Source organism: Strix uralensis, chromosome 5 (genome assembly GCF_047716275.1).
Source record: "Strix uralensis isolate ZFMK-TIS-50842 chromosome 5, bStrUra1, whole genome shotgun sequence".
NCBI classification, from domain to species: Eukaryota; Metazoa; Chordata; class Aves; order Strigiformes; family Strigidae; genus Strix; species Strix uralensis.
Window position 1 is genome coordinate 34,387,181 of NC_133976.1, and position 22,832 is coordinate 34,410,012.

General features: G+C 35.5%; 1 protein-coding gene across 2 annotated transcripts in view; it reads left to right on the forward strand.

Moving 5' to 3' along the window:
• Positions 1 to 22,832, forward strand: part of TMEM117 (transmembrane protein 117) — a 228,339-nt gene that overhangs the window by 138,820 nt on the left and 66,687 nt on the right. For both annotated transcript variants that reach the window (XM_074869356.1, XM_074869355.1), the window contains exon 5: positions 8,868 to 8,965. In XM_074869356.1, coding sequence (XP_074725457.1) covers positions 8,868 to 8,965 — 98 coding nt within the window. The remainder of the gene's footprint in view (positions 1 to 8,867; positions 8,966 to 22,832) is intronic.

Below are 22,832 nucleotides of genomic sequence, written 5' to 3' on the forward strand. Positions count from 1 at the left end.
CAATTTTATTTGAACTGATTAGTTCATTTCTACCAGATTCTGCATGATGTAGACACCAACAGAGATTTCTGAAAGATGTGCTTGTGCTACTTAGGTTTACTCTAGTTAATGTTTGCTGTTGATCTAGAACATAGTGTGTAAAGTGAAAACAATACTCAACAGTCAAGTGACAAAACACTCCCATTATATATCTCACATTCACTCAGCCTTCTCCACAAGAAGATACTTCCTCAATAGTCACCAAGTGGAAGTTAAATAGAGAAAACAGCAACCTCCCAAATTATTCATTAGTAATATGCTACTGACACGAATTATTGTCACAAATGTTTCTTCTTCTTTCACTCCCTCACCTGCTGTAGAATCACCCTAACATTATGTCCTCACTGCAAGTGTTGCCTATACATTTGTTGAGCGTCTGTCATTCATTAGCTCACCAAATATAATTAAAAACCATTGATGGGAAAGGCAGATAGAAGTGGCATATGTGTTGTCATTTATGGACACCAGCTTTTTTCTGAAGAGCAAGAACTTCAAAACTGCAGTTGTCAGAACAACAAATGATGGCCTTCTGGTATGTCAAAACAGACTACACAGAAGAAGCTGCATTGACAGTTTATGAGTCTAACTGTGAGTCTCTGAGGGCATCATGATACAAATTAAAATGGTGCCATGCCGAAGAGTAATAGTTAATGGCCCATGCAGAAAGCTGTCTGCATGTTATGGCATATGAATACATGCAAGTCTTACCAAGAAAATTGTTAGACGGAGATGTTGAGAGAAGACAGGCCTGAAAATAAATTTGATCAGTAGAAACCTTTGTCTTGTGAATATGTCTTGCATTGCACTTCTTCGTGTCTTGGGAAATGACATTTGATTTTCTTTAAATACATGCCTAAGCTGGTAGCATCTCCACAGCAAGTACTCTGGTAAGCTTCCTGTCTGCAAAGTCCAGAAGAATTGTCTTTAGAGACATAAGTACTCCTTGTTGATGTATCTGGAACTGTAGGCAATCTAGCCAGCTCAGCATTTATGTTGTATTAAGCCAAATCGAACCAGATTTTTTCCCAGTTTTTCATTGTTGCTCATAGTGACCTTCAGAGCTCTACATGCTTTATGAGATCAGTCAGTTGAACTTGTCCGTGACTTGCAGGCACATTTAGACATTAAAAATTAGCTTAGGTTAAGACAGTCTCAGAGAATGAATCACACCTTAATTACTATGTCCCACCATTTGGTGTAAAGTTTAATATATGCTAAAACAAAGACTCCTATGTTTATGTGATGTGACTATACAGCTGGGAGCCTAGAACCAGTACGTTGCTGTAGTTTGGATGTAAATGGGGAAATGCTCACATTCCTGCAATATGCCAAGATATTATGGATCCACCCTAACTTAAAAACTACAACTTGCATTTTGCATAAAAATTCCCTTTCATCGTGAACACATTTTTAACCTTCTATCCTTTCCATCAAGGTAGTGGAGGCTACATATATGCTAATCACATGTTGGCTCAATTCTTTCTTCAGTGCTTTGCTTTATAGCTAGGTGTACAAGATTCATAGGCTGAAAGAAATTGTGAAAGAGTGTGATTCTGTAGTTACAGGAGATGGGTAGTCCTGAAGGCTGACTCTTAGCTTAGGCACTAGGTGTGTTTTTTGCATTAAAATGAATGGATAAAGCCTATAACACCAGTTAAAGTTAAAGCACTTAAAAGCACTGGTTAAACTTAAGGATCTGAGATGGAAAATGGGCATTCCCATTTGATCGCTTTAAGCAATAGTCTACTGTGCAAAAGTAAAACAACACATCTTTGGCATTGTTCCCTAGAGAGCTCTGCATTTTTAATCTCAAAAATACAGAAACAAGTCCTGTGGAAACCTGAGTCAAGCACCTAAGCAAGTACCTCTGTATCTGTTATTTACATTGGCTGACTCTGCTCACCAAATTGGATCACCCTTTTGTGATGTGACTTGTCCATTACCTACAGTCTTTCTCTTGCTCCCCTCCAGAACCTGCCTAAGGAATTTGGATTCTGCAAGTCTGTCTGAATCAGCCTGCTGAAGGCAAAAGCCTAATTTTTAGGCATAGGATGTGTGCATATGGCCCTTTGCCTCTGACAAGCCCTTGTCCCTTATAAGCCATCACGTATTTCATTAACTGAGTTAATGACGCTTTGATGAGAAACCCTAAGAAATGTAGGAAGCTAGTTTGGGATTCATGTTACCAGACTTCCAGTGTCAGCAGTGTGAACATCTGAGCAGGTCCTGTTTTAGAGTGATGAGAAATAGGTACATCTTTACAACAGAAACTATTTTGAAATGAATTGCACCCAAGAAATGACTTTCTCTTTTCACTGACTATAAAAAGAATCTACATTGGTCTAGATGCGTATGGCATATGTGCACCAAACATGGCATGACTTCTGTCTCTGGCCTTTTACCAAAACCACTAAGCTCCCTAAATGCATAAAGCAAGCTCTCCTGCCATGTCAGCCTAAGACGGAACTGAGTTGAATGCCTTAAGTAAGAATCATGGTGTGGTTTTATGTCACACTTTGTCTGTAATATGTGATATTACCCAGACCTCTGCTTCAGCATTTGTAACACTAATAAGGAAGCAGTAAAGCAAGAATAAAAAGTCTTCTGAAATATGGTGTCAGTGGTTGTATAAACAGCAAGTGCTTGCCACATGACAGTGAGTATGTTTTGTAGCACATATACAGTGATTTGTGTGCCCAGTAGGGTTTTGAAACATAGTAGGAAATGAGATGGTGCAGCTTAGAATTTTTTTGCAGAAGCCCTACTTCAATTGTAAAATTGTTCCTAAACAGTTATTTATATTTATGAAGTGCCAAGGAATTTCCAGTTCAAAGAAAATTATTATTCTTTTTGGTTTGTTTTAGATTTTTTTTTAAACAAAATTTTATTCAGGAATTATTTCTGCTGGTATTGAAATACAGAGTATAATTTCCAGAAAAACTTGAATAGACCTAAAATATTTGCAGACCAGATTTCTCCCTAACTCGCCTTTTGATATCTAAAGAATTTTTCACCACAAATTGATTGTGGGCTAGACACTGGCTTTATGGAGCATTCTGTCCTAACTCGATTTGGAAACTGGCAACGGTGACTCTCCTAAAGTTGAGCCTAATGTGTATGTATTTTTAGTTTTTCTTGTCTTGTAGCTGAGTTTTTATTCTTTCATGGATTGTAACTATAGCAGAAACTGCTATGATAATGTTCAAAACCCAAATCAAGATCTGCTGGCTGAAGAAGAAGAGGCTTTCTGCTTCTTCAATGGGCAGACAAATAAATTTGCATGGATCACTCAGTGTTTGTACAAAAGAAGTTCTTTAACTGGTTTTGATGGGAAATCAGATGTAAGATGTGTGCAAATGCTGTGAATCAGGAGAATAATAGCTCATAAGAGCAACACTCTGGAAACATTTTATTGGTGGGAAATGTGCAGATGCACAAAATAATATTGGGAGCTGTTGCAGAAGCAACAAAAGTGAACCATAATATTATTGATCATTCATATTGATAACTGAACTGTGACAGCAAATTAATGTTGTTTTTCAGGATTTACTTATTGTTAAAACAATACATGTTGGTAAGACAAGAACAATGTGCCAGCTCTGGTTAAAATGAGAAAACAGATAAAGAATAGATTGAAGGGGCCATATTTTGCCTTTGTGATTGCTGTTGCTTAGAAAATGCAAATATGAAAGTAATTTCTTACAATTAAATTGAAGGAGAAATAACCTAACACAAGCTGGATTGTTTTCAGGGTAGGAATGAAACTACATTAGGAATTTCCGAAAATGTAGAAAGCAGACAAAACTACTTTAAAATCTAGCAGTGTATTTACAGCTGACTATTAATATTTAGCTTGAAGAATATCATACCCCTATAGATCAGTAAGCCTAAGTACAAATACTTGTTGCATTTGTTTTCAAACATTTACACATTTTGCATATTCCAAAATGCAGCAGAGTGGATTAAAATAAATTAACAGTTATTTCTGAAAGATGTGTACAAAGTTTGCTCAACTGCCAAAACAATTTCATAATTAAAGGAGATTTTTCATATTATCATTGTGTAAGCTATGAAAGTGTTGAGGTATGTTCCACAGAAGACGGTTTTCTCCCTAACATCCAGATGAAAGAAGCATAAAAGCATTTTCCATACAGGTTACTTTTGTACATCAAGTGAACAGCTCTGCAGTTCTTAATTATTGCAAAGAAGATTAAGACAAAAATGATGGATAGAAGTTTTTAATGACTGATTAATAGATGTTTCCCTGGTTTGGTATATGATTACCATGATGTCGTATAGTATTTGAAGACTGAGATATGATAAAGGGTTGGTGTGTAGTTAGTGGGACACCTGTATATAGGTCTTATCTGTAGTAGTTAGTGGAATGCCTGTATATAGCTCTTACCTAAAAGCACATATCAACAAAGCAAAAGGAGTGTATGCACTCGGTATACATTAGCTCTCATTGACTTCACACTCTTGACTTCAGGATTCAGAATTACTTTAACCTGATTTAGCCCCACTCTCTAGCAAAAAAAAAGTGTACTTTTGAGAAACACATAAGCAGTGCTGAGTCTTTGCAAAAGGTATCAATGGGTTCTTTTGATGAAGAACGTTGTGCTGCACAAACCCAAGCAACATGCATGTACCTGCCCTGGGAAACTGCCCTTGGACCTGCCCCAACACTATGGCATCCTTACAATTTCTGAAAACTTCTGGAATTTATGATACTCATTCTTATCAATTAAATTCCTCAGCTGCAGGACTCAAATTTCTTCTGTAAAGAGTTTAGGGAGAGTGGAAGAGTGCTAATTATGAACTGTTTAAAGGCTGAGTTTCAAATTAAATTAATTTAGTGATACTTATGGAGAGGTTTATGGTTTAAAATAAGATATTTTGAAATTGTAAAATGATAAAAATAGAAAAAATTAACACTTATAATACTTGAGTCACATACTTGACAGTTGTAGGTATATGTATTTTGCCAAATGCAGAGTTATTCAGGCTACTCCACTTTCCAGCAAGAGCACCATAATGTCTTGTCCTCCTGGCTGAGCAGTTGCGTATGAACTTCGTCACTGATATAAGATGTTGGAGTCCTACTGTCCATTAGACCTTTTACTGCTCATTACTGTATCAAAATAATAAAAAAGATTTCAGAGTTCACCATTTCTTGTGCTTTTCTTGTGGATCTTGACTTCTACTTTCTGTTAAATTCTGGAGGGCTGCTCTTACCCTGTTTTGATGTTTTATCCAAGTGTGAATAAGCAATGAATGTCCTCCACTGAGGGTTGTTCTCCACTCAATGAATGTTACAGCATGGATACAGTGTCTGGAGAGCTTGTCCAGAGTCCATTTCTTTTTCAGGTTACAGTTTCTGCAGTTGCTTATCTGGAGAAGTGTTGCTATGAAATGGTTTGAGGTACTTTTATACTTCTAGGTTTCTAAAATGCAATTTGGCAGGTGAAAACAGCTTGGCCAGCAGCCCATGCATTAGTTTACCAGGAATGATCTGTTTGCACTCTGCAGATGACAGCATAGTTCCTTCTAGTGAAGAATTTGGAAGATACTTTGAAGTCATGACCAAAATATTAGGTCATTTTCTTCTTTTTGTAAAGAAAGTTTCACTTGCAGTTAGTTTATTAATAGAAAAGATACTTAGCCTTACCTGAAACTCCTGTTGCAGACATTGCCTCTGCTGGGAAGGATCCTGTGATGTACAATGTAGCATTGTTTGACATGACGACCTAGGGAGAAGAGATCTAAAGTATGTGCAGAGCATCCTGAGCAATACACTCAAAGAGCAACTACATGGAAGGAATAAATGATCCTTAAGGTGTCTTACTGCTCCACTTAGTATATCTTAGATAGCTTAGGTATCTTACTGTTTTGTTGGGGTTTTGGTTTTTTTTTTTTTTTGAAGGTTTTATGATTTTGCTGTCTGCACTTATTATCTGTGTAAGTTACTTGCTCTGAATATGACTTTGAATCTCGGGTTCTTTCTTCTATGTGATATTACATCATTATTCAAATTATTGTAGTATATCAAATGGAACAATATAATTTTCTGTAACAAAAAAAGGGAATCATAACATTTTGCTATTAATTTAATGATAGCAATATTCCTTTTTAAAAGCATTATAAGTTATCTTCATAGTTAACATAAAGTGAATAATATGATAGTTAATAAAGTCATATTTTTATACAGCAAAGTGAAATTTAAGATTCTGTAATATATACAAGGCATACTAATTTTTGCTGAAAATATTTGCTGTGGAATTTGTGTAACTTAAAAAGTCAGACAATGTGTATTACGCAGTTTTGGTTCTGCACTTTAATACAGTGTAACCATTTCTCTCATGAGCCAAGAAATAAAATGAAAGCCTATACAGTCATTATATGTAGGGGCCATTCCTTTCTGAAATGAAGCATTGTAATCAATTGATGGAAGTATATTGCATCTCTTAGTTCAAGAAAAAAACGCATTGCTTAATTACATTTTAAGTGGCTTTTCCTATTTTATCTTGATTATGTAAGATGCATGCATACAGGGAATTACTGAAGTTATTCCCGGGTATCATAGCAGTGTTTTCAAATATAGTCTAGTAAAATAGAGAGAAATGTTTGCTGGCCAAAAATTGCATTGTGAAACACAAAGAGGGAGAAAAAAAATACACACTCACGCATCTCTTTACTAAGTTGCGCAAATTAAATTAAAATTTATACTTTTTTCTGAAAGCATCATACCAACAGCAGCAATGACTTTTTGATGTTCCTATCTAAAACTTATTTGCACTATGACAGTGTTGAGTGCTTCTCTCCTATGAGCCATTTTCCACAGTGACTGTCCTTGACCAAACCAGAAAATGAATTTGATTTCTCTAATGCAAAAGGTAATTGGATTTCTCTTTATGGAATGCATCCCTTTAATGACTGTCTCTGCTTCAGCCAATTTAGCTTCAACCGACCTGACATTGATCTGGTGATATGACTTTAAATAAATGCCAAAGCTGGGAGATGAAAGACCAACTGTCTGGTATCAGAAAGAACATTTCCTTCCTCGTATTGCCATTTTCCTCAGAAAATGTCTCCTTCTTGAATGTCATTCTTATGAAACATGCTACTCTAATAATTGGTCATAGAGCAGCAGATTGCATCCTTCTAGTAAATACAATAAGTATTTCCTAGAAAGTGTCTGGAGAAAATATTTTGAAAATAGAATAAAAACTCTTGAAATATCTGTTCTTCATTGCAAATATTCATTACTATGTAGACTCTTCCTAAGAGGAAACAGTATTTCTAAAGTAATGGATTAAATCTTTACAGAAGTCTTGATCACCATTAAATATTTATGGAAATATTTATTTAGATAATAGGGATCTTATAAAAAAAAGTGTCATAGCATACTGATCTGAGAAAAGGCTTACCTACATAAAACAATTAGTAAAGATGGTATTTCAGGATACAGTCTATTATTTCTTCAGGCTAGGCTTAATGAAATCATAAAATCCTATAATGTGTTTTTCTATTTATTTAACATATTCATTATCCTTTGGACCCAGCCCTTCAGGCTGATACGCTGAGTACTTTTAACCCCAAATGGACTTGGAATCAAAATTTAGAAGTTGAATGTAGTTTACATGTAGTTTTCATTTATTCATGGGCCATGTGTTCTTTTTGATAAACACTGTTAATATCGTTGATTGAAAGTGGTAGCTCACACTCTGGATGATAAACTGGATTTAAAAAACTCTGTATATGAAAATAAAAGTCGTGGAAAATAAAAACAAGAAATCCTGAGTTCAATTTAAGTTATTTTCTTCTGAAATCTTATTAAGAGTTATTTTCAGGCTAATCAAAACAGTGAATGATTTTCCACTGTGTACTGATACCAATGAAAGATAGTAAGAATTTGTTATACTTATCTGTATTTTGAAGCAGGTGCTCACCCCTATTTCCTTTATCTGTTCAATTATTTCTTAATCTTTATGTATGGGTATGTTTTCCATGCTTCTGGATCTTTTGCACAAAGGAATTGATGAGTTTACTGTAATGTAATTTTTGGTGCTTTTTAGTACAGTTAACTTGAAGTAAATGGATATGAAAACATAGCTTCCCAAAGGTGCAAGCGCCTGAGGAGTATTCACCTCCCTCATTTAGCTGAAAGTCATTTTTAATACTTTTGTGTTCCACCCAGAAGTAGTGCATGCATATGAGTCTCTGGACAGAGAAACAGATGGTCTCTTTAGATAGGAATTATGAAAATGAGAATAAATATTTCATACTTTATAAATTTTGTGCAAGTTTTAAGGGATTTTTGTGTCTCTATTCCCAAGTGTGCTTTTCTCACTGATAACAGGAAGCGAGAGGAGATTATAAATGGCATATAGTGCTTAATTCACAGGCTTGCACTCCCTGGCTGCAATTCTGATTTCAAGAGTGGGAATTCTGTTGATGCTGCTGTCAGGGAAGTGGGACCCCTCTCCCAGCCTGGACCAGAAAGCTTTGTAGCCATAGGGGAAGGTAGTTTCATATACTATAGGTTACTGTAACTTTTAGACTAGTTCCTCTCTTAACTTTGGTTCTCCACAGGTTTCCTTGTTTCTCAAGGAGTTGCGTGCACTTCTAGGGGCAGCATATGTAGGCCAATAATCTTTATCTTGATTACAGGTAACACTAGACATACTATTTTTCTACTGTCTAACTAATAAAATTATCAGAAGTGAAGCAGACGTGTCATACATAAAAGAAAGTGTTTGTAAAGTCCTTGTTAGTACTTTCTTTTGTGACACCAGTTTAACTGTGTATTATTTCTTCTTTTGCTGTAGGTCACTGATATGATGCTTCAGGACAAACCCTACCCAGACTGGGGAAAGTCTGCCAGAGCATTCTGGAAGAAAGGAAACATTAGGATAATTTTATTCTGGTAGGAAAACAGAAAAATCAAATTATTGTAAATGAACCTTTTATAGAACATCCAAAAATATATCTTCTAATTGTCTGTGGCTCTAAGAAATATAAAGAGAATATATGGTTGGAAAAAAGTTAAACTTGGTCTAACAAAAAATTAATTTCAAAAGCTGTACATGAGTGAACAATTCCTAATCAAAATAGTTGGTGTAAACATATACTTCTAAAATTGATTTATAATGTTTCTTTTATTGTATCTTTGATGCTGTTTATAACTGAGTTGCAAAATTTTTGCTGTATGTGATAATATTTAGATGTCCCATTGTCAGTCCTTGTAATTAAGGTAAGTAGACATGTAAGTGTCCTTTTGTGACCTTGAAATTAATTATAGCTATTTTGAAATAACACATGAATCAGATTTCAAATGGTGAGTCAGACTCAGATTATTAAGAAAAATATTTTAAAATCATTGGGAAAAATTATGAGGGGTAAGCGTTTATTTGACCCCAAATGTAGCCTCTTCCAGGTAAATTGTAACTGTTAAAACAGAAAACAAATTGTAGCAGTAAAAATGGAAGATGGAAAATGTATAGTCTAGGAGGTGCTCTGAAGACGTTATAGCTGAAGATGAAAGAAACAGGTTTTTTTCAGCTACATCAGAAGCAGAAAACATCATTAAAATATCAGCAGACCTGCTGGTTTTTAAAGAGTAGATTTAGAAGGAATTATTACAGAGAAGTTGAAAGATTTATTTACATGGATTCTGTACAGAAAATGCAATGAAATATCTATACTTTTAAAGTAGTAAAAATGAGATGTTATATTAAATTGAAGCAATTAAAGGAAATAAGAGAAATTTAAAGATTAAAAGAAAGCAGAAAATCAGATGGCTGATTGGCTACAAACAAGGTCTGTAAGGAACTGCAGGGGCTGAGCTGATGCAAATTTTACTAGCATTTAATTGCCTATTGAAAACTGAATGTTAAAATTTGGCTATTGTTTTGGTTTTGTTGCTTTTTTTCAACAAACTATAATTATCCTACTGTCCTGTAAGTCAGTTCAGTATTAGCTAAATGGATTGAATATATCATCAATAATAGAATTATGAGCAGAACTCTAGATTAAATTTTGCTAAAAGAAGCCAGGGTAGCTTTGCTGAAAGAAAACCTTCTCTGATCTGTTAGAACTCTTTGAACATGTCATCAAAATAATGGATGAGGAAGAAATGCTTGATCTAATTTATTTGGACTTTCAAAAGGCTTTTGACAAAGTTCCTTACTGAAGGCAGTTAAGAAAACTAGTAAGCCCCATGGAGTGTGCTGAACATTTAGGAACCATCTCAGAAACGTGCAATGAGAAGTATTAAATAAAATAATAATTTTCTGCTACATTGATAAGACAGGGGAGTCCCATTATTTTATGTTAGAAGTATTTGTTATTTGTATACATCATATATATTAGTGACACGACAAAATTTAAAGATGTTGTGAATAATTTGACAAATTATATCATGGAAGAGGGATCTTAGAAAGCTAGATGAAAAAAATAACATGATTGAAAAGTCTGAGTTATGGAGGGGGTGGGGTTCAAACAGCTACTTGTCATCATTGTGGGGTATGCAGAGGAAGATTCTGTCTCAGTGTGCTGGGGTGGGCAAAAATGTAAAGCAAATGAATAAAAAAATGCTCAGATAGGTACCAAGTGGGCTAGCAATGATTACAGTGTCATGTGGTTAAGTCAGCAAAAAGCTCAGTCTAGAACATCATTGATTTTTTTACCATTGGCTGAAGTATAGCCTTGTCTGAAAGACTGGAAAGAAGATTAATTAAGAGTCAAGAAAAAACTTAATTACACAGAAAGACTGGAAGAATGGAAAAAAGGATTAAAAGCAAAGTGACATGATAGGGAGATTTTGAATTTATATGCCAGACAGGGAGAACAATAAAACACTATTAAAAGTACTTAAATATTATTAAGAGAGATGTTTTGACTTCTTGGAGTCCAAAATGTTATAAATCCATATTTTCTTTCAAATAATATTCACATTAACAAAACCCACCAAAAGTTTAACGTGGAGATAAACTAATACATTTTCTTTTCATGCATGATTCTTATACCAAAGAGTATGCTAATGGGGATTTCAAAACCTAAAAGGTGACATAAATGCTTTTATTTTTAGCTTTAAGCAGTGAAATAAAATGTCCCCGGGCAACAGTCTACATTCTGTAGAGACATTGTTTAGATAGTCCACGTTAGACATCAGTAAAAGTAGACTTTTTTTTTTTCCCTAATAAGTAGGAAAAATAGAAGGGGGAGTTAAAGTACTGATAAAGTTATGCACAATAGTGTGAAGTATTTGTATTTCTTTTATTGGTGCTCAAGCAGTGTGATGTGAGCAGCCTCATTTCTGAAATGTCCTAAATGAAGCATTCTCAATAGTACGTCCTACGCAGATATTGGTATGCCAAAATCCATTCATTCAGGACATTTCCTAGTGGCACACCTGTTTAGCAGAGATAGTGTAATAGAGTGCACTGTATTTTAACTATTCCAAATATAGATATGTGATGCACAGTTTAAAGTGGTTGATGAAATGAAACTTTTAGATACACCCTGGGCTTGTTTTTCCGTTAATGTCATTTTTATCTTCAGGATTACTTTGTAAAATAAGAAAACGTCTATAAACATAGCAAAGACAGATGGATTGTCATGGGGATGAAGGCACCATCCGCTTGTTTACAACAGTTGATCATGTGACTGCTTTGTGTTTCTCACTTCTAAATGTTTTTAGCTCTCCAATGCAACTAATTAGCAAAGGTTTTGATTTAGCTTATCATCTCCTGGTTTAAATCATTCCCTGAAAACATTGTCAGCAACTGGTTGTTGGTTGCTCCTGAGCATTCTGTCTGTCTTTTGAATGTCTTCACAGTATAATTCTTCCACAAACAACTCAGCTAGCTCAAAAATGTCAATTTGCTATTTGCCTTTGTCTAGCCCATAACTAAGTTCATTGAAGTGCCTTCTACTTTTTTTACAGTGAGGAGTTGTCTTTTTTTTTATAAAAAGGTCTCCATTTTGATTAATTCCACTCTGCTCATGGCTAATGCCACCATCCGGAGGCACCTTTGTGTAATGCTGTTACAGTCTGTGTTATATTGCATATAGTGATACAATGCAAATACAAACTCACTTCCTTACAGAATTAAGAAAACATATTGTGAAGATGGCTTTTAGGAAGCAATGAAGTATCTGGAACCCTGGTGGAATTACTGAGATGGTGCAGACATGTTTGTTGATTACAAAAGAAAGATACCCACAGGGAGTTAAATATCCGCACCACCTGGCAATCAGATGAGACTGCGGTAGAGAGACAACTGTCTCCGGTGGTCTGTGGTTGCCGTCACTGTTGCGAAGTTACAAGCATGAATTGAAACAGGCTGATTTATATTTTTTTGATATGTTGATAATGTGGCTGTTTTGAGAGAGACAAATTATATATGACATGAGAGGATTGGCATTTGAAAGAAGCAACAAGAAAAAAAGGTTGTTAAATTAAGCCAAATAAAGATCTTGGACAAGACTGACAACAAGCCAATACCAGTAGCTAGTGATAAGTTAAATAAATAGGAAATATAGAACAGTAGTTATTTTTTAATGTTGGATGTCAGAGAAAGCAGAAATAGAAGTACAATGTGAGAAGACTGATTATTTTGCAAATAATTTTTTATTCCCCTGGAACACAGAGTAAGTCCAATCTACACTAAAGGTGTCTTTTTATAAGGAAACCACTTGTTGAGACAGAGGAAAGACAAATAAATACATTAAAAATGAACTACAAATGGAAGAGAACAATGTTAAGAGAGTTCATGAAAAATTATTTAAAACTAATTTAGTAAATAGTTATGGGGTGATTGCTTTTATAGTATTTATAGTGTTTTTCCAAGAAACCTGTGCAATATTGAGCTTTCTAGATGGTTTGCAGAGGGCATTATGCTCTTACACATTTGCACAGGAGCGAGCTCTCACAAGAAGTACATACATACAGGTGACATTGTTAAAGGCAGTGCACACTAACACCACAGTATATGCTCAGGTTATATAGTCGTCGCCCGTGTTAACATACAGATCTCTGCCATCAAGGCCTGTCGTTAACCTCTGCCTAGTTTGTGCCTGAAATCACCATCCCCTCATTACAATGTCTTCGTCAGTGGCCCGCCACATCTTGTGAAGAATCGAGCATAGTAGTTAGAATAAAATCATGAGGACATCTCTGGGTTATGTGCAGTTTGGTTAATAGAGGCAAGACCCAAATATTCTCCCTTGACAAACTGTTACAACATTAATTATCCTCAGACCTTCCCTAACAGAGGATGGGGGGGATTATAATGAACAAGACTTAAAGAGTTTTTCATGTGAACTTTTAGCTATAGGGAAAAACAAAACACCAACAAAAAGAAACAAGTTTACCAGAAGAGAGGAAAACAGCTGCTGAGATCTCTGTAACCAGGGAAGAGAAGATTGATATTCGAAGGTAGATTATCAAAATGGAGGAGTGTAGAGATAACAGTGGATTGTGCAGCTGAATATTGATTGCAGGCAGGGTGACAGAATAATATATACAAGCTGAACATTTGAATATGCAAGTAGCAGACTGGAATCCATTTCCTTGGTGTCCCTGGCTAGACATTCATTGTACATGTACACAATGATCAGTCTTCATTGGTGCAATAATGTGTCTTTGTCTTAGGACTCTTACCTGAAATAACACAAAGCGCATACCAACATGGAGAAGAAATAAAGTAATATGGAGAATTGTAAATTTGTGATTCTGTCTGTTTGCTGTGTTTGACTTTGCAAACTAAATAGTCTTCTCTTAGTATGTATTTCCATAATCTCACTCCAGATTTCTTTATAAAAAATAAAACTACACATGCTCTGAAGTGTATGTTAGTAATCACAGTACTTTGATTCAGCAAGTTAGTAATACAGGTTTAAAAGCTTTTATTCAAGTTAATTGTCCAGAATTGCTACAGAGTACTAATTCATGTACATATGTTTATAGAGGATTGTGTTAAACATGGATTTGTGTAGGATTCTTAATTGGACAATATTTTGTACCTTGGAAGTGGAAGAAGCTTCCTTATGAGATAGATAACCATGTCTCCCACACAGAAATAAAACATAGTTTCTTTAAGAGATTATGCACCTATTTGAGTGTTTGGTTTGATAAGTTATATTTCCATACTCTATGCTTTCATAGTCAAGATGATAAATGCATACTGGACAGTTATGTTCTTTTCACATATATTAATGTAGTTCATACATTTGTTTCAAAAGACAGCTTCTTAAAACATCCTTTCTTTTCATTATAGGCTGCTGAGAAAAACTAATTAGACATTACAGCTTTGTCAACCAAAATTGTATATTAACCCAAACAAAACAAACCTTTCATTAAGTTTGAGTAAAGGTTTTTGTGACGCAGTCCCACAAATACAATGATATGAAACAACAAAATAATTGTATCTGTAATATACATGTATATAGATACACATACATTATTCTTTCCCTATTTTGGAGGTTTTTAAGTTCATCTGTTCATTCTTTCATGTTTAAGTATTTTATCTTGTGATAAGATACTGACTACTGAACAGAAACCTGGAATCATCTGGAAGGTGAGGCAGATTTCCTGGTAAAGAGTATAAATACTATAAAAGAACATAAAAATATTTGACAATATTATTGCTCTTACTATATCTTTTATTCTTATGCTATAACAGAAGTGAATAACTTCAATTTGGATAAGCAAGACAATAAATAAGTTCCTTCCTATTTCCTTTTTGTCTCAATAGAAAATATTCAGTAAGGTCCTCCATAGAGGTTTTATATTGAGTAATCTGTCTCCTAATCTGGTCAGACATTGTTAAATATATTCTGAGAGGATAAACTGTCCACGAACAGTAATTGTTACATTTAGTCTGGCAGTCAAGAAGTATGATTACCATTTGTCAAGAGATGACTAAAATATTTTTGATACCATTTATTTCATTTCTGTGCTGGGTATTATTGGTAAACTATGTTGTGAGATTGCAGTTGGTTTACATGAAAAAATGTTGAAAATAGATCATCATAATCCAGACCACTGGACTTTCTTTCATACAAATGGTAGATGTTTAAGTTTTCTACCTATTTTTAGTTTTCATTTAACCATCCTATACTATATTTGAAAATATTGTATATATATGCTAATATTGTATTATCTAAAATATTCATACAGGAGTTTTTCATTCAAACCTATGTTTGATCCTGTACAAACTCTGGTTCATGTCCTAAGGAATATTTTGCCATTTCGATAGCAAAGTGCTTTTACAGTGTCTAGCATGGAAAAGTAACAGTGGTCAAGACTCACCAGAATGGTTGAAGCTTGACAACCACCTGAGTCCAACCCATTTTTGGGACCTCATTCTCTGGTGCCTTCCCATGACTCCTCAGTGCATGAAGACCACAGTGTCAGTAATTGGGTGTTCTCCTATCAATTTGCTCTCCCCAGTGAGCACTGTTTTCAGCTGAAAGCATTACTCAGTCCTCTTCTAAGATGCAACTGCATCCCCGCTGATTACCAGTACAAGCAATCACTCCAGTCCCTGGCAGAACACATCTGTTGTTTTCCTTCTTCCCTTCCTCCCTCCCTCCCTCTAACACAGCAATAGCCCAAAATGCTGCCCATGTGTGCAGAAACAAGAGGGAAAGGGCAAGACAGACCTGGGACTCTAAGCCAGCTGTGGTGTGGTTGGCTTCCAAGATAGCATTCACTGCTCTAACATCATAGCCTGTGTCAACCTTTCCCTGGCTTTTCTATGGAAAGCCAAGGAGATAGGAGCATCTTGGGAAATGCAGTCAGTCCACAGGCCACCCATGTGGACACATGGAGCATGTTATTCATGGACTTGTAATGCACAGCGTGAGAGGTAGATGCTTTGCATGACATTACTTATATATGAGCAGAGAGAACATATCCATATGTGAGGGAGTGCATGTGAAAGTCTCCCATCTGTCTCACCTATCAAGAAAAAAAATTCTTATCTTGCCTTTGCCAGTCTATACTTGGAAAGGCTGTATCATGCATTTTTCCCCACTATATCTGTGATAGGAAGAATAGTGAGACAAATCATTCCTTATCTCACTTTTCTTCTCAGAAGGAAAAGCATTCAAGGGAGACAAAATCAAGTTTAGGAAGCTCTGAGATCTCAGATTTAAAAAATAGTACTGTAATTGTGAAATCACTTTAGCATGAAGATTAGGTTTGTTGTTTGTCTTGTTCAAATTACATAAAGTGGTTTCATCCCATTTATTTTTTTCTGATGGAGACTCCTACAGATCAAACAAAAACATATGTTGCTTCTTACTTGTATTTGCATTAATAAGAGAAGGGGTTGACAGAGGGTAAGAGTGAGTGTAGCGTGACAGCTTTCCTTTCATATGAAGTAGGACACGTGCGTGCACATCCACATCCACACAGGCAACCACACCCTTGAGACAGCAATAGAGTGAAGGAAGGAAGCTCCTAACACAGCATTCCCCTGGCAAGCTCTAGTGTGGAAGCATTTAATGTCCTGAGGTGTAAAATAAGATTCATAGAGCAATCTGGCTGAAAGATAGTTATACTGAAGAGAGAAAAGGATCATCCATTAACTACAGTGAGGTCTTGGATTGGGCCTATAGATTTGAGTTTCACCTTTGTTTAGGTTTTAAATTCTTTGAACTGCTGTAGTACTTAGTATTTTATAGCATATCTTTTCAGTTCCTCAGCCTGTTTAAGCTTTTGGAGTTATATTTGGTATCTGCTTGCAATTCAATAGCTGATAGCCTGTTAGAAAAAAGGCTGTTTTTATTCCTACATAATTGCTAGATTCCTAAGTATAGCCCTCATAATTGGATGGATATGACAACCCATTTTCACCTCATTTAAAAAGTACATTTTATTCTATCCCTGTTAGTGAGCAAGAGGTATATCACGAACAATTACTAAAAATATTTTATCCAATGTGTAGCTTTAATAAAACTTCTTAAAGTGCAGTGTCTGCAATGTTTCAGTAATAACGGTACTTCCAAATGAAAATACTTTCACAAAATCACATTTTATGCCAAAAACTGAAAAGCTCTAATTCTTAGATTAAAATTTTCCTTAGCGGGTTTCAAAAGTTCTTTTCTTTGAAATAGGCAGTTGCAGTCCTCATTTCAGGCACAGGGACAGTGTAGAAGGGATGTTGAAGCAAGTCCTCTTTTAGCAGCTTCTCTCTGCTTTCCACAGAGTTTTTGCTGAGCCGTAGACACCTCTGCCTTCACTCAGGCCCCGTGGAAAATTTTCCAGGAGAAGAGCAGAATCACTGATGTGGTTGCTTGTTCTGTCAGTGCCCTCTTTCTGCTTAAGTGCTTTCCTTTCCTTCCTCTTTGATGGTATAAGTTCATTTGTTATTAGCAAAAACATCTTTTTCTATCTTTAGCATTTACAGCTAGCCTAGGCTTCATTCTAGGTCCACAGTAAAAGTAGGATGAGTGTAGCTGTCAGATAATAGACATTATGTGATCGTGTAGGCAGAAAAAATGCTGAAAGTTAAATTATAACAATATATTATTGGATAATTGTGACAGCCACCCCAAGACAGAAGTTCCAAGTATTGCAATCAGTTCAAGATGCCCACTGTGGACTATTATTCACACAGCAGAAGGATACATTTCAAATCAGGGTAGAAATTCACTGTCTTGCACTCTTACTTCGGTGTGCAGAGGCCTGGCAAAATCATAGCCCAAAACGTGGTCAGTTTGACTCAAACTCAAGTCTCTTTGGGGAAGCTTTAAAGAATCCATCACACAAAGACGTGCTGCATAGAGAAGGTGCAGCCTCAGCCAGTGGTTTTGTGGAAGACATGGAATCTGAAAGCCCACAGAGTTCAATGGAGATCAGAAAATGAGTGCTTCAGCTTTGTGCTCACAGCCAGAGTTCATAGACTTTGTCATGGCTGGATTCCAAAAATCAACTCAGTTTTGTAAAATATATGTGATGATTAAAGCAATTAAATGATTTCCCTTCCTGGAATGCTGGAGTACTTTTTAAAAATTATATTTCTCCCTAATGACATGTTTAAATTTGTGCTTTAGAATTTTCTGGTGTATTTAGCTGAAGTCCTGACTCATCATCTTTCTCATATTCCCATATTTCCCATAAATATTGAGTATTTACACATTCTGGACTGGAAAGGCCATAGGAATACACAAAACTACAAACTTTTTTTATCATGACAAAGACTGCAAGAAATGCTGATCGTATCAAGTGTTCTTTGGCTTTCAGATCCATGTGAAGAAGCCATTCTGAAACTGATTCCAGTTTGGAAACTATCTGGTTTTACGGCCTGTTGATTTCACGTGTGACTGGAAGCACTACCACAGTGAAACTGTTCCACCGATGTTAATGGGATTGTTTAAGAGTGGGGACTGAGAATGCTCTCCCTGGGGAAACTTTGGATGAGTTTATTAGTCTTCCACTGATTTCAGGAGGATGTAGCAGTTGTCATCTGTTGAGCATCTGATTAAAAAAGTTTTATTCCTCTTCATTTCCCAGTAGTCCTTGATGACATGACTTCTGTTGTGTCTTGGGCATCAACAGAATTTTGCAAATAGAATTTAGCAAAACTCTCCACCCTATCAACCCATTCTGCTGGTGCAAAAAGGCAAACAAACAGCAATACAGCAACAATGGTTCCAATGAAATAACAACTTGAGATCCAAAGCACTGCAGGGGACTAGAATGTGGCTGTACTGATGCTGAGTTACTTTCTAACTGGTGATCCTTTAAAAGAAGGAAAAAATAGCTTGTTACATCTGAATTCAGTTATTTAGGGATAACAGAAAAATTATGAGACTCTGTCTTTTGCAAAGAGTGGACTTAAAGGTGTAGCAGGAAATTATTATTTAAATGCTGCCAGACTTCATCCCATATCCCATTCTGTCCCCTTCAGATTCTTACACCCCATGGCCACTATCAGAATAGAGCCATTTCAATATAAACGAAAACTTCAAACTAGCATTTCAGGATGTGCTTAACACAACTATAAATATGAGTGTATATATGATTAATTAGTCCTTGTATAAAACCTCCATATAGATGTAAGGAGCATTCTTTTTGTTTCTTACTTGCTTTTCTACTTTAAAAAAAAATCAGTAGGGTTGTAAAATTAAAAGAATTTGCTGACAGCTATCTTAATCAAGACATTCAACTTTAAAATATTTTTTTTAGACTGGATAACGAGAATATTGTGGCTATATTTTTATTTCAAATAATTGCAGGTTGTCTGCCTGTGACAGTAGAAAAAGCAATGCCTAAAACAAAGGGTAGATTGAATTGTCAATACAATCACAACAAAAGGTTGTTAGCAAAAGGTGCCCTGCAGGGCTCTTGGTTTCATAATGTATGCTTTCATACTTCAGTATCTTTTCTGGATTTTTTTTAACAACAACAAAAAACCATGTTTGCAGTTAAGTACTTACAATAACAGATACCAGTTAAATTTCAGATCATGCATATTTGAGGTACTTTGTCTAGCAGGAAGTTATGCTGATGAACACAATTAATTTGTCATACTGACTAATCAGTGAAGAACTTCAGTAAACAGTGTGTAAGCAAAGATACTATTAATACAGTATTAAACTTTTCCATCCTAAACCTTCAGATTCTTTATCTACTGAAACGAATGATCTTTTCTTTGAAGAAGAAACAACTTGACAGTGCAGTTTACTGTTTGCTTTGTATTCCTGATTGTGATGGTACATTGGTGAGCACAGTGCTGGATTTCATTGGAATGGGCATCAGCCCTTCTTGTCTGTGATGACTGAAGGGGTAAGGCAAAGCCAGTGACAACAGTTGGAAAAAAAATCTATTCGGCCTTGAGAAAGGCCCATATTTTTGGAAGCTTTGTTCCTCATACTTTGGTTTGCTGCTTCCCCATTTCTTTTTTATACACCTTAACAGAATTCACTGGTTCTGCCATAGAGTGATTTGAATTTAGGTTCATTAAGTAAAGAATATCTTACAATTTGGAAGGTAGAGGACAAAGGCCAAGGAATTTTCAAAATATTACATTAAAATTTCAGCTTCATGACTTGCTATGGCAGTTTGTTTATTCAAAGATATGCTGAAAATAAAAAGAAGTAGGTATTTCTTATTTTAAAGATACTACATAAGGCTTTGTCCCAGTGCTGAACAAACATTCTCTTTGAGACTGTGTGGCTGTGTTAGCTCCAGTGCAGGCTCCTGGGCCTTTCTGCTTTTTCATACATTGGGGAACTGCATGACATATAAAATGCACAGGATATTTTTCTCTTTTTCTTTTCCTTCTTGTTCTGCTTGGTTACTTACATTTCATTTAGATGGGTTGGTTTTAATTTTTATGTCAATTTATACATAATTGTTGGAACTTTGAATAATGAAGTGCCCTAAGGTTTCTCTGCTATAAACTGAAACAGATAATAAATTTAGAACTCTTAGTAAATTGATTTCCTTTAAACAACCACCCATGGCCATTGTTTCAAAACAAACAGCTATTAAAAATGCACACATTTGGGCCCTCCGTTGTGCCGGCGTTGTGCAGCCCAAGCACAAGTGAAGTCTCTGCCCCAAGAAGGTTACTGTCTGGAATTCCTACTTTAAAAAGAAACATGGCACAGAGGTGTTCTAAATCTCTCATCTACAAATGCATATTTACTGCTCAAAAAAGTAGCGTATCAGTAGAAAATGGCCTTTGACACATGCTCAACTTCCAGTTATTTGCATGCTTTGACCTGACCTCATTTATTGAATATTCAAGGCCCATTGGCATAGCAAAGAAAGCATAGTTCTTGGACAATGAAATAGAGGTATGTTTTCAATGACAGTAAACAAGCTGGATATATCCTATTTGACTTTTAAATGATATATTGAGTTGAAAGAGTTGGAATTTAGGTGGGAGACAATCATCTTTAAATTGAATAAATTTCATACGGAGAATGTGAAGGAAGACAGCACATGCAACAACAATGTCATTTTTAGTGCATTAGTTCTCAGGATGAAACTTCTTTCAAACGGAGGCCCAGATTTTTTGTCTAAGCTTCTCTGCAGCATTCTGTCAGGTGAACTCTAACATACTCATGCTTCTAAACTTTATAAGTAAAGTATAATATAAATTTAAGTGTTTCCCGGGGATTATTCTTATATAAGCTTGACCAAGCTGCATGAACATACCTCTGTTACAAGGAAGTGTATTATGAATGTAGCCATTTTTCATTCAAACTGTGATACAACTGATTTTAGTTTTAATGTCTTAAATACTAAGGATTTAAAGAAGCTAGGCAGTGCTTATGGACATCTTCAGGATTGTTTCCTCAGGGTGGCTTATTTAAGATTTGAGCAGCCGCAATTTAATCATACTTATCTTTAATAGCATGAACAGGAGAAGTTTTGATTCGTAATAGAGTAATTTACACTTTACAACATTATCTTGGTTTGAATAAGACCTTAAAAACATTTAGCTATTCCCCTTGCGTGCAGCTGAATTGGTAAAATTATCTGAACTTCTTTAGGTTTATTTTTATGGAATGTAAAAAATTTATACTTTCTCCCAAAGCAAATTAGTTTACAAGTTGCAAGCACAGATGAAAGCATTTGGTATGTGATAATATATTTTAAAGAAAGATTGTGCTATGTTTCAGAAAGGTAGGGCTTTGTACTTAGAATTAAACTTCTGCTTAAAGTGTTGTTTAGCAGAGTTTTTCAACCCATTGTGTAATTTCCAGCCCTTCCTACCTGAAACGTTTCTGTGAAGCAGTATTTTGGTCTCTTCAGTTGGAAGTACCACTTTCTTCTTGTGCCACAAGATATTTCAGTGACTACAATATATTTTGGCTGGTTTCAAGAAGCATACACTCTCTTTTAATCTATACACAACCTCAATTAGTGTTCAGGTCAGTAAGTGGGAAGACATTTATGGAATCAATCATTTTGGGTTAAGGAGTACACATACTGCAAGCGTACTAATGGAATGGAAATAATGCCTGGAACATCTCCAGAACAGTCACAGTCTCAATGGAGCAATTAAATATGTATGAAGAATGTTTGCAGTGAAGTTCAAACACATCAGCCTGAGGCTTATATTTTTGGTTTAATTTATTCACAGCCTCTCTGTGTACTTCTGCTTGATGGTCCAAAAACACTTCTGCACACTTTCTCGTGCATCATCTGTGTATCCACTGACTGACAGATACAGTGACAGTTGTTATTTTTAATCACCATCTCAGGAGCAAGGATTAGACTCTGTAGTAGAAAAGTGCAGCATTAGTATTCAGGTTAACAGTTTTTATTCATTAATAGATTTGACATCATTCATGGTATGGGAGGTTGTCTTCAGAATTAATTCAGACACTGTTTGAGTATTTAGCAAAACCTTTTAGCCTGAATGTGCTGGCATTATTAGGTCTTCAAATTAGAGTATTGCATGATATGGCCTGTAATCCATATCTTCCTATCACTGCTTTTATGCTTCATGAAAGAGATGCTTGTACTATAGCTAGAGGCTGCTTTTTCATATCATTATGAATGCTGGAGCTCTTTAAAAAGTTAGTGGTTATGTTTCCTGATAATTATTGGTTTTTGCAAAATGTATTAAAGAACACATGCTGTTTTCAGGGTCAGTAATTCTTTGCTCTCTCTACTATTTTCAGTAATAAATAAAACCAAACTTTGGGGCTTTGTAAAGAGAGTTTGTTTCCTTTGATGGGTCTCAGTTCTACAATTTGTCACTGATCAGAGAGCACCAGCATATTAGCTGGTTCATCTGTTTTCAATTCATAAACTATGA